Source organism: Dipodomys ordii, unplaced genomic scaffold (genome assembly GCF_000151885.1).
Source record: "Dipodomys ordii isolate 6190 unplaced genomic scaffold, Dord_2.0 Scaffold6, whole genome shotgun sequence".
Lineage (NCBI taxonomy): Eukaryota > Metazoa > Chordata > Mammalia > Rodentia > Heteromyidae > Dipodomys > Dipodomys ordii.
In genome coordinates this window covers 226,126-237,630 of record NW_012267222.1, presented here as the reverse complement: position 1 = coordinate 237,630, position 11,505 = coordinate 226,126, and the positions used below count along the sequence as shown (strand labels likewise).

The 11,505-nt window shown below is 54.5% G+C and overlaps 2 protein-coding genes across 3 annotated transcripts in view; both read left to right on the top strand.

Moving 5' to 3' along the window:
- Nucleotides 1-7,107, top strand: part of Slc35e2b (solute carrier family 35, member E2B) — a 21,712-nt gene extending 14,605 nt beyond the window's left edge. The window contains exons 5-10 of the mRNA XM_013031398.1: nt 440-567; nt 830-950; nt 1,862-1,915; nt 2,153-2,225; nt 3,786-3,931; nt 5,906-7,107. Of these exons, the coding sequence (XP_012886852.1) occupies nt 440-567; nt 830-950; nt 1,862-1,915; nt 2,153-2,225; nt 3,786-3,931; nt 5,906-6,122 (739 nt within the window). The 3' untranslated portion in view covers nt 6,123-7,107. The remainder of the gene's footprint in view (nt 1-439; nt 568-829; nt 951-1,861; nt 1,916-2,152; nt 2,226-3,785; nt 3,932-5,905) is intronic.
- Nucleotides 7,108-11,361: 4,254 nt separating this feature from the next.
- The window catches only part of LOC105999027 (cyclin-dependent kinase 11B), a 34,034-nt gene continuing 33,890 nt past the window's right edge, over nt 11,362-11,505 (top strand). For both annotated transcript variants that reach the window (XM_013033933.1, XM_013033956.1), the window contains exon 1: nt 11,362-11,438. The gene's annotated coding sequence lies outside the window, so the exon portion shown is untranslated. The remainder of the gene's footprint in view (nt 11,439-11,505) is intronic.

The window sequence follows — 11,505 nt, the reverse complement described above, 5'->3', positions numbered from 1 at the left end:
GGGGGGGGGGGGAGCCAGGCCCTGCACCTCTAGCAGTGCAGTCACCTTCACGTTGTGCAGCCACCCTTGGAGCTGAAGGCCAGGCCTCCACACATGGAGGGAGGGCCAAGGTGGTGGAATACCAACCAGAGGGCCCACAGGCTGGAGCTAACTCTTGGGGCCTCTCTCCTGTGTGCTGTGTGTGTGCCTGTGCACACACCAGTACTGGAGCTTGAACTCAGGGCCTCACACTCTTGCTTAGCTTTTTTACTCAAGGCTGGCACTCTACCATTTGGGTCACACTTCCACTTAATTGGAGATGAATGTCTTGGACCTCTGCCCGGGCCGGCTCTGAAGCACGAGCCTCACTCAGGTCTCACCTCCTGATAGCTAGGATCGCCGTGAGAGCCAGAACTGCCCTGTGTGGACAGGCTCGTCCTCACGCTGCTTTTGCTTTGAGGTTTGCGACCGTGGTGTTGGGGCTGGTGAGCCTGAAGAACGTGGCGGTTTCCTTCGCTGAGACAGTGAAGAGCTCCGCGCCCATCTTCACAGTGATCCTGTCTCGAATGATCCTGGGGGAGTACACAGGTGCGGACCTCCTGCGCCCCCTCCCGCCTGGACCACCAGCTCCGCAGGCCTGGCCGGCTGCCCTGGGCCCCGTCCGCTCCTCCTGGGGCAGCCCCAGGGGGAAGCTCAGACCTTGTCCGGAAAACAAGCTTTAGAAGCACCAGGTTGTGGGCCAGTCTGTGGATGGAGCTGCAGGTCTGTCCTGTCCTGCAGGGGTAGAGATGGGGACAGTCCCACTCCTGGGGAGGGCTGCAGCAGCACCCGCGTGTTTTGCCTTTCCCAGGGCTGCTGGTCAACCTGTCCCTTGTCCCTGTGATGGGGGGGCTGGCGCTGTGCACCGCCACTGAGCTGAGCTTCAACGTCCTAGGGTTTTCGGCTGCGTTGTCCACCAATGTCATGGACTGGTGAGTCATGGGAGGGGCACAGGCTTTCCTGCTCCTGCGCTGGGCCCAGGAGCACTTGGTGCAGACAAGTCAGCCATGCCTGTGATGGGCCAGGCCCCCCTGCCGTGGCCCGAACTTGGTGCACAGTCCTGAGACCTTGAATGCTGACAGCACAGTGTAAGCGCAGCCTTACTAAGTACACGTGTATGTCCAACACACACAGAACCAGCATGGCAAGTGGAGCACTGGTGGCTCACACCTGTAGTCCTAGCTACTCGGGAAGCTACCTGTTCCAGGCTAGCTTGGGCAGAAGCCCTTTGAGACCCCTTCTCAACCAAGACCTCAGCCTGGTGGTGCATACCTGCCATCCCGCTACACAAGAGACCAAGATTAGGAGGCCCGTGGTTCCAGAACAGCCTCGCAAAAACATTGATTAGACTGTCTCAGTGGAAGAGGGGTAGGTGGCTCCTACAGAAAGCACAAAAGACATTCAGTCATATGGCCAGACAAAAGGCACATCCCTAGCTAAAAAATAACCAGTGCAAGCTGGGTACCGGTGGCACACCGGTGGCTCATGCCTGTAATCCTAGCTACTCAGGAGGTTGAGGTCTGAGAATTTCAGTTCAAATCCAGGCTAGACAGCCAAGTCTGTATCACTCTTACCTCCAGTTAACTAGCAAATAAGCAAGAGTTGTGGCTCCTATGGTAGAGCACCAGCCTTGAGAAGAGAAAGCTCTAAGGGGCAGTGCTCAGGCTCTGAGTTCAAGCCCCAGTACTTACACCAAAACAGTGCCAAGAAGAGCTGGAGGCATGGCTCAGGTAGAGGCAGCCAGGCATGGGCCTCACCCTCGCCCAATGCTGGACACACCTAGCCCAGGACCGCAGGCCGGCCGGCATGTCCACACTCCTGCATGACCTCTTCTCTGTTCTAGCTTGCAGAATGTCTTCTCAAAAAAGCTCCTGAGTGGGGACAAGTACAAGTTCTCGTGAGTGTCTTCGGGGAGGCTCGTGGGTGGGTGTCCACCCCGTGAAGGCTCCGGGTGCCCAGTATAAACACCTGCCTCTTACTTGGCGTAGGGAGCAGCCTGGGCTGGCACCACCAGCTGCTCTGTGCTGACCCTTCCCTTCCTTGTCCTGGGGCGTGGGCCCGGGGCATTCCTGGTGCCGGCGGGCGGGCAGGCGGGTGCGCGCTGGGGCATTCTGGTAGAGTGACGCCCCCACAGGGCCCCGGAGCTGCAGTTCTACACCAGCGCAGCCGCCACGGCCATGCTCATCCCTGCCTGGATCTTCTTCATGGTGGGTTTGACCACTGTTCCTCTGGCTCTCGGGGTGCACAGCTGGTTGCGGGGAGGAGAGCACAGCTGGGAGGCTCTTAGGCAACTGTGGCCCTGCTGGTCTGTGGTGGTTTGCTGAGATTTATGTACAAGGGTTTTTTTAGGTTTGCTTACCTTATTGTTGGGCTTGAAGTCTGTGCTTGGGCACTGTCCCTGCGCTTGTATGCCCAAAGCTAGCGCTTCACCACTGAGCCACAGCTCCACTTTGGGCTTGATGGTTATTTGGCAATAAGAGTCTCACGGACTTTTCCTGTCTGTGCTGGCTTTAAATTGCAGTCCTCAGATCTCAGCCTCCCAAGTAGCTGGGATTACAGGCATGAGCCACTGGAGCCTGGCTGTTTAGGTTTTGAGGAGCTGTTGTACTCCCTGCAGGTGGCCACACCTTTTCACCCCACCGGGGCCAAGGGGTCACCATTTCCCCAGGTCCTCATTAATGCTTGTTTTCTGCCTTTTTTTTTTTTTTCTTTTTATGTATCCATCCTAGTGGTTTGAACTCAGGGCCCAGGTGTTATCCCTGATTTTTTTTTTTTGGGTCCGGTCGTGGGGCCTGAACTCTGGGCCTGGGCACTGTCCCTCAGCTCTTCAGCTCAAGGCTAGTGCTCTACCACTTGAGCTACAGCACCACTTCTGGCTTTTTTCTTATGTGGTGCTGAGGAATCGAACCCAGGGCCTCAGGCATGCAAGGTAAGCGCTCTACCACTGAACCAACTTCCCAGCCCCATCCTTGATCTTTTTTGTTCAAGGCTGGCTCTCTACCACTTGAGCCCCAGTTCCACTTTTGGCTTTCTGATGGTTTAAATGGAGATAAGACTTTCGTGGACTCTCCTGCCTGGCCTGGCTTTTAAACTGTGATCCTCAGATCTCAGCCTCCTGAGTAACTGGGATTATAGGCAGGAGCCACCAGTTCCTGGCTGCTTGTTTGTTTGCATTTTGTTTGGTCTTCTAGAGGACAAAGTTTTGGTATGCGATCCAGGTTGGCCTTGAACTCACAGTCCTGCCTCAGCCTCCCAGGGTGCATGCAGTACCTGGTTTGTTTTCCACAGCAACTGTCCTAAAAGTATGCAGTGGGTTTGTTTGGTTTAGGTTTTTGTCAGTCGTGGGTCTTGAACTCTGGGCCTGGGTGCTGTCTCTGAGCTCTTCAGCTCAAGGCTAGTGCTCTACTGCTTGAGCCACAGCGCCACTTCTGGTTTTCTGGTGGTTTATTGGTGATTAGAGTCTCAGGGACTCTCCTGCCTGGGCTGGCTTTGAACCGTGATCCTCAGATCTCAGCCTCCTGAGTAGCTAGGATGACAGGCGTGAGCCACCGGTGCCCGGCATCAGTGCAGTTTTTATTATACTCCTGGCCAAGCACGTTGAGAGTCCTGGTAAGGCCCATTGGGCTGTCAGCCTAACGGTCGCCTGCAGTGCTCTCCTCAACGTCACTGGCTTCACCTGACTGCTGGGTGTTGGTGACGTGACCCCTCCCCGGCGGGGTGTACCAGTGGGCACAGGCCAGCACCGCATCCTTGTATTCTGGCTTTAGGATGTGCCTGTGATTGGGAGGAGTGGGAAGAGCTTCAGCTACAGCCAGGACATTGTGCTGCTGCTGCTGACAGACGGCGCCCTGTTCCACCTCCAGAGCGTCACCGCCTACGCCCTCATGGGGAAGATCTCCCCTGTGACCTTCAGGTGGGCACGGGGCATCCCTGGGGTCTGCAGGGAAGGCCAACGTGGGCGGTTTCATGAAAGCTATCCAGGGTTCTTCCATAGTGCTAACTGGCCATCCAGCACAGGTGCAGTGGGTCTTCAGAGGAGCCCTATGAGGAGTCAGCATGGGACAAGTTCCTGGTCCTCGAGTACCACTCTGTGAAGTGCTGTCCACTACTACCTCTGCTGATGCTGCCCATGCCGCAGCCGCTGGCCACATTGGCCAGAGAGTAATTTGTTCAGTTACTCTTGGTTTCTAGCGCTGGAGATTGAACTCAGGGCTTTGCACTCTCCAGGCAGACACTCTGCCACTCAAGCCACATCTCCAGCCCCTCATTTCATTGGTTATTCTCAAGGCAGGATCTCACGGGAGGCGTGGCCAGACTCAGCTGTGGGCCTTCTGCCTCTGCTGCCCTGGCTGGCTGGCAGTGAGGCCCGGGCCACCGTGCCCAGCCATTGTGCTTCTGTTGTATCTGGGGACACCAGAGTGTCTGTTTGCCCAACTAATCAGTTGAGATGGAGCTTCTGCAACTGTATTCCTGGGCTGGCCTCAAACCAAGATGTCTGGATCTCCACTTCCCCAGCAGCTAGGCCCACAGGCTGGAGCCACCAGTCCTGAAAGATAGATCTTTTATTGTCTTTCATCAATTTACATGTGAGTGATGAGAGTGTCCAGTGCTGGCCTCTGGAAGCCGGTCTGCCTGTGCCGCTCTTGTGCTGGGACAGGTCCCATCCCACAGGTATGCGTCTTCCAGCAGCACTTGGATGGAGGTGCTCTTGTCGTGAGGGCTGATCCCTGGCTCTGTCCTGCTGTGTTGGTGGACCTGATTTTTTTTAAACTTCAAACTGTCATGGGGAGGTGGGCAGGACAATGGGGAGGTAGATGAGGACTTCTGGAATGTGCAGACAGTGTATGTGATGGCCAGGCTGCTGCCCGGCCAGCAGTGGACACTCAGGGCTGCCTCCCCCCAATCCCTGAACTCCCATCTAGCTGGGTCACACGGTGCCTGAAGCCACCTCAGGAGATGTCAGGGAGGAGACCCCTCTCCCCAACAGGCTCACGATTCTAAAACGTGGATCTTCAGTATTGGTGATCATTCCTAAACAATGTAACAGCTATCTACGTAGCATTTATGTTTTATTAGCATTTTATATTGTTTAGGCAAGCACTCTACCACTGAGCCATCTTCCCAACCCCTTTTATATTGTTTAGGGATTGATGACAGGAAATAGATCTGTATACACTTCAGGTGGCTGGAACAGCGGGATTTTGAGTTTGAGGCTCAGACTGAGCTATGTAGGGAGACCCTATCTCAAAAAAGAGAGAAGGGCTGGGAATGTGGCTCACTGGTGGAACATTTGCCTTGCATGCATGAAGCCCTGGGTTCGATTCCTCAGTCCTACATGAATGGAAAAAGCCAGAAGTGGTGCTGTGACTCAAGTGGTAGAGTGCTAGCCTTGAACAAAAGAAGCTCAGGGAGGGGGTTGGGAAGGTGGCTCAGTGGTAGAGCGCTTGCCTCACATGCATGAGGCCCTGGGTTCAATTCCTCAGCACCACATAAACAAACAGAAAAAAGCCGGAAGTGGCGCTGTGGCTCAAGTGGTAGAGCGCTAGCCTTGAGCTGAAGAGCTGAGGGACAGCGCCCAGGCCCACAATTCAGGCCCCACGACCAGACCCAAAAAATAAATAAGTAGAATCACAGGTGTGCACCACTGTGCCTGGCCACTCCCACTTGAGGCAGACCCACACTTTGCGCCTCTGACGTTTTTTGTAACAAAAAGTGCTCAACTCCAGAGAAAAAGAAGGAATGCAGTAGCCAGTAAAAGGCTTTCCGTCTGTGTCCCCACAAGGCCCAGGCCCCCGGGGCTCCCGCGTGGGCGCGCAGAGGTGTGCATCTGGGGTGGGCTTACCAGGGTGGGCACGGGCCTCACCTGCCTTCTGCCCCGCTGCCGCAGTGTCGCCAGCACCGTGAAGCATGCGCTGTCCATCTGGCTCAGCATCATCGTTTTTGGCAACAAAATCACCAGCCTGTCCGCCATTGGCACCATCCTTGTGACAGTGGGAGTGCTGCTGTACACCAAGGCCCGGCAGCGCCAGCAGGAGGCCGTGCAGAGCCTGGCCGCAGCGAGCACAGAGGCCCCGGGCCCCCAGGAGCCCCGACAGCACCACTGAGCACAGGCTGCCCAACTGCCGCGTGCGCTGCACCGTCCCCCACCGCGGGCCGGGCTGGAGGGGGGTGTGAGGCTCTTCTCCCTGGGACTCATGTTTAATGGTGAGTGCTGAGCACTGCAGGAAGGAGGGGGCAGGCGGCCACAGCTCATGGCCTGGCACACTTAAGGCTGCCCTGTGGTGACCACAGCTCCTGGGTCAACCTGAATGAGGGTGCCCCGCCTGGTGGTAGCTGGGAAGTTATCACCAAGCCAGCGAATCACAGGGACCCATGGCTCCAGGCAGCCAGACCCAGAAACAAGGGCGGGGGTGCGGGGACTTGCTTCCCTCCCTGACTGTGCTTGCGCTGTCCTGAGGTCACCTGGGGACGCCATTAAATCGCCCAGGAAGGGCAGGGCCCCTTCTTGGCCTGGGCTGCCCTGAGTCCCCACCTCCTGCTGATGCTGCCTGTCCTGTTCTGAGTCCCACGTGGGCAGCGCCTGGGTCCCTGATGCTGGGGTCAGCAGCTCTGCCATATGTCTGTGCAGAGGCACATAGGACAGGGCAGAGCCCTCGTGCTTATTCAGTGACACTCTGTCTTAGCAAAGCAAGTGCCAAAGGTTTCGGGAGTCCCTGTGCAGGAGGTGATGGCATCCTGCGGGACCGCGGCCAGGTGTGTGAACCCCCTCCTCGCCAGCTCAGGAGGGCAAAGGGGACCGTGCCCTGAGCCCTGGAGGCTGAGGTTTCATTTCACTCTTCATCTCTGGGGCTCTGAGGGGGGCTTCGTTCTTCACCAGCCAGTCTTGGAGACCTTCTGCATCAGCCTGAGCCCTGGGGCTCTTGGGCTGAAGCTGCTGGCACCGTCTAACTTCCCTTCCCCGCTCCTCAGGCCTTCGGTGCCCATGACAGACAGTCACTCGTTTCCACTTGGCTTCCAGCCTGGAGAGTACAAAAGCAGCCCCTGCAGGAGGTTAACATCTCAGAAATAAAGAGCAATAATTACGCCTCAGTAACATCTTCCTACTTGAAAGTCTGCCATGATGAATAGAAATGAGGCCTTTTTAACCTGCAAGCCACCTTTTAAAACACTGCCCTCCTGTCTCTGGGACCAGCCAGCTGTGCAGTCTGCACTGAGGTCACCTCTGCTGTGAAGATGATTTCACGACTTTAAAGATGATCTTGCCCAGGTTTCTCCTTCTTTTCCTCCAAAGAAAATACAGTGGAGGTGGCCTGGGGATGGATGCGGGCTTCATCTGCACAGCAGGTTCGTCTACTCAAGAGCAAAGCTCCCAAGCTTCTGCTACAAGGAGGAAGATGCAACTCTGTAGGCGTTAGTTGGAAGAGCCCCAGCCCTCCTGCAGACCACGCCTAAGGGTTCAGTGGCTTCCGAGTATTGTTGGGAATGCCTGGCCTGAGTGCCACAGTGGCTAGGTAGTGGCCCAAGAAACGATTCCTCCTCTACCTTTTCCTCACCCCTTTCCCCCCCTCTCCCCCCCTTTTCCCCCAACCCCCGTAAACAAAACATTTTCTAAAGTTGTGAGCAAGTGAGGCAATTTCCTGTGACACTCCTGAGATGCCTCCTCCCCCCAGGCTCTGGCCCCACATTCCTGCCCCATCTCCTCACCACACCTTGCTTCCCATGTGTTGCTTCCCACAGTTGTCCCAGGACAGTTCGAAGCGCAGCCTGACCACTTATGATTGTACAGACATTTTTTTAAATTAATGTTGTGTAGTACTTTTATGTAGAATAGTATGTTCTCGTGTGCAGAAGCACTTACACTGGGTGTTGTTACTTGGGTTAATTCCTCCTTTATCCAGGTCATTGTCTGTGCCTTTGTAAGCTGGACAGAACTTCCTTCACTTGTTTGCCACATATTTGGAGGCATACAAGTTTTGGAGTATGGTTTAGTGCTACAGCACTCTCCCGGGAGGTGTGAGCCTGGTAGCTCTGCCGCTCAGACCCTCTGCCAGCCCTTTCGCTCTGAGTTGTTTTCAGGGAGGGTACCGCCTTTTGTCTGCGGTCCTTGACCAGGATGCTGTCTAGGGCTCCCCCGTGGCTGTGTACCACCTGGCTTATTTGTTGAAATGAGCTGTTGCTAACTTTTTGCCCTGGTTGGCCTGAAACCTCCTATCCCCACCTTCCAAGTGACTGAGGCTATAGCCATGCACACAGCGCTGACCTAAAAATACTTTTATTTTCTGTTAATCATAAATTCCTCTATATCAACATTATATATCTGCTTATGAAGTTGAGAATACTCTTGTACAATCCAAAATGTGTCTTTAATTTGAGAAAAATAAACATGGTGAATCAGAGGCCCCTAAGGGGGGGGGGGGCGGATTACAAGGAATATCAGTCAGCCAGGCGCCAGTGGCTCAGGCTTGTAATCCTAGCTACTTGGGAGGCTAACATCTGAGGACTGAGGATCAAAGCCAGCATGGACAGACAAATCCAAAAGACTTACACCCAGTTAACCATTAAAAAGCCAGAACCAGGGGCTGGGAAGGTGGCTCAGTGGTGGCTTGCCTCCCATGCATGAGGCCCTGGGTTTGATTGCTCAGCACCACATAAGCAGAAAAAGCCAGAAGTGGCATTGTGGTTCAAGTGGTAGAGCACTGGCCTTGAGCTGAAGAGCTGAGGGACAGTGCCCAGGCCCAGAGTTCAGTCCCCACAACTGGCAAAAAAAAAAAGCCAGAACCAAACATGGTTCAAGTGATAGAGCGCTAGCTTGAGAAGCCAAGAGAATGGAAGCCCTAAATTTAAGCCCCAGTACCAACACGCACACATGCGAATGTGTGCGTACACATGTATACACACACACAACTGTCAGCCAAATAGAGCTCTGCTCTGCTCAGTAGTGCCTTTAAAACCTTTACCACAAAACCAGTACGCTTTAGCTTCCTGGTTTAGCTCAGTAGAGATTGTGGAGGTACAGCGCATTTTCACATCGACCAGACGAGGTGCTTCCCAGGGCTTCAGAATGTTTACATTGGAAGTGGTGGTGTGGCTCCAAGTGATAAGAGTACCAGCATTGAGTGAAATGCCCAGGAAAGGAGGCCTTGAGTTCAAGTCCCAGCACAGATACACAAATATTTACACTGTTTCCTTGATTTGGAAACTAAACCAAGGAAGTTATTAAAGATAGAAATCTTTTATTGTGGGGGGTGCTTTTAAGCCTAGGGTCCTTGAGCTAGAGATCATTCAGCCTCGGTGTCAAAAGTGCTGGGGTTACAAGGATGGTCACAATGCCTGATTTCCGATTAAGTTTTTAATTTTATTTTGCCTTTGACCAATATTCTATTATGGACTTTTTTTCTTTTTCAAAATATAGCCTGGTTGTAACTTCTTCATCTCTCCTTTTTGGGGATTTGAACTCAACAACCTCACTAAGTTGGCACTGTACAACTTCAGCTACCCTTCCATTTCTGCTTTTTGCTAGTTATTTGGGAGGTGGGAGTTTCAAACTTGTCTGACCAGACTGGCCTTGAACCATCATTCCCCAGATCTCAGCCTCCTGAGAGGCTAGAGTTACAGGTGTGAGCTACTAGTATTGTTTCCCCCTCCTCTTCCTCCCCCCCCCCCAAGTGCTAGGGATTGAACCTAGGGCTGTGCACCTGCTAGGCAAACTGAACCACTAAGCCACACACCCAGCACATTTTCTCAGTTTGTAAATAAGAATGTTTAGCTTGGGAAGGGGAAACAAAGGAGGAGGCAATAATGCTTGGTAAAAAATGTACTCATTACCTTACCCATGTAATTGTATCCCCTCTACAGTATTTTCACAATTAAAAAAAAAAGTCTGGGGAAAAAAAATGTTTAGCTCTCCTGGACAGGGACCAGGAGTAGATCCTCAAGATTATGCTGACCATGGACAAGCTGTACCCACTCTAGCTCAGAGCAAAGGACATACCAGCTTTGGGGTCTCTGAAATACTTACCGTTTTCTTTGGGGCTCAGATTGTTTGCAGTTATTCCAATTGGAAAAAGTCTTGTTTGTATTTTAAGTTTTCATTTTTGGAAAGTGTATTTGTTCAAGTGTGATTTAGAGGCTCTCTGCAGGTGAGGGCGTCTGCACAAGTGGTGGTGTAGAGTCCTCTTGATGAGGGCCTCATGACATTCCCACCTTGAGAAAATTTGAGGTCAGACATGGGGTACATGCGTGTGACCTCAGCCATTCCCAGAGGCAGGAGGATGGAGCACTGGAGGCCAGGCAGGGCACAGCTGCTGAGACCTACCTCAGAGGGAGGTGTGGTAAGCCGGAGGCATGGATCTAGTAGAGCCGTTGCCTCCCATCTGAGATGGAATTCAGTTCCAGTATTGCCAAAAAAGAAAAACTTGAGAACTATCCTTGCCTACTTCAGTGCGGTCTTATTTGTTTTATACCAAGCAAAACTGAATTAAAGTACAGGATACAAAACTTACGTGTACAGTGTTTTGAATTCACCTGTTGCAGTATTCATGTTGGTAGCCTAGTGCCGCCAACAACACGGTCTGAAAATACGTGAGTGAGCCTTGGTTCTGCTGTGCGATGAGCCGACCCTGTGCATTGTCCTGGGGCTGCGGCCTGCGCAGGTCAGTCTACAGGAGAAAGGCATGGAAGCAACCGTCAAAGGCCTTCTGAAAGAGGAAAACAAAGGTCAAGTATTTTTTTTTAATTTTTTTCCTTTGGGTCTGGTCGTGGGGCCTGAACTCCGGGCCTGGGCGCTGTCCCTCAGCTCTTCAGCTCAAGGCGAGCGCTCTACCACTTGAGCCACAGCGCCACTTCCGGCTTTTTGCTTGTGTGGAATCGAACCCAGGGCCTCAGGCATGCAAGGCAAGTGTTCTACCACTGAGCCCCCTTCCCAGCCCAAAGGTCAAGCATTCTTCGTGGGACTCCTCGGTCCGGAAGTCCCGTCGGTCTGTCCACTCCCCGCCATTTCACAGCACGGACGCGGGAGGGGCGCTTCCCGGCTTCAGAGCTCGGGGATTCAAGTCACCGGGGACGAGGGGAGTCGACCCCCGGTTAGCAGAGCCGCCCTGGCCCCGGGTTCAGAGGTCGGCGCAGGCCGAGCCCCGCTTCCCCCAGCTGGCCGGGCGGACGGCGGGGGGCCAACGGGGCCGCCGCGGGCACCGGCGGCCTCTGGGCGCGGCTCCGGGGACCGCGCCGGCACCGGTTCCCTAGGGCGCAAGTGCGTCATCGGCGCGCGACGGCCAAGAAGTGACGTCAGGCGCGGTTTCCCGCCCCCGGCCCGCCTGATGTCATCATTCCGCGTCCGCGCCGGAGGTGACGACGCCGGCGCGTTCTCCAGGCGCAGTTTCTCCTCAAGTTCGGGTACCGGCGGCGGCGGCGGCGGCGCAGGGGTGAGTGAATGGGGGCAGCTCGGGCTCGGGAGCGCGGGGAGCCGGCGCGCCGGCGGCTGGGGCTCGG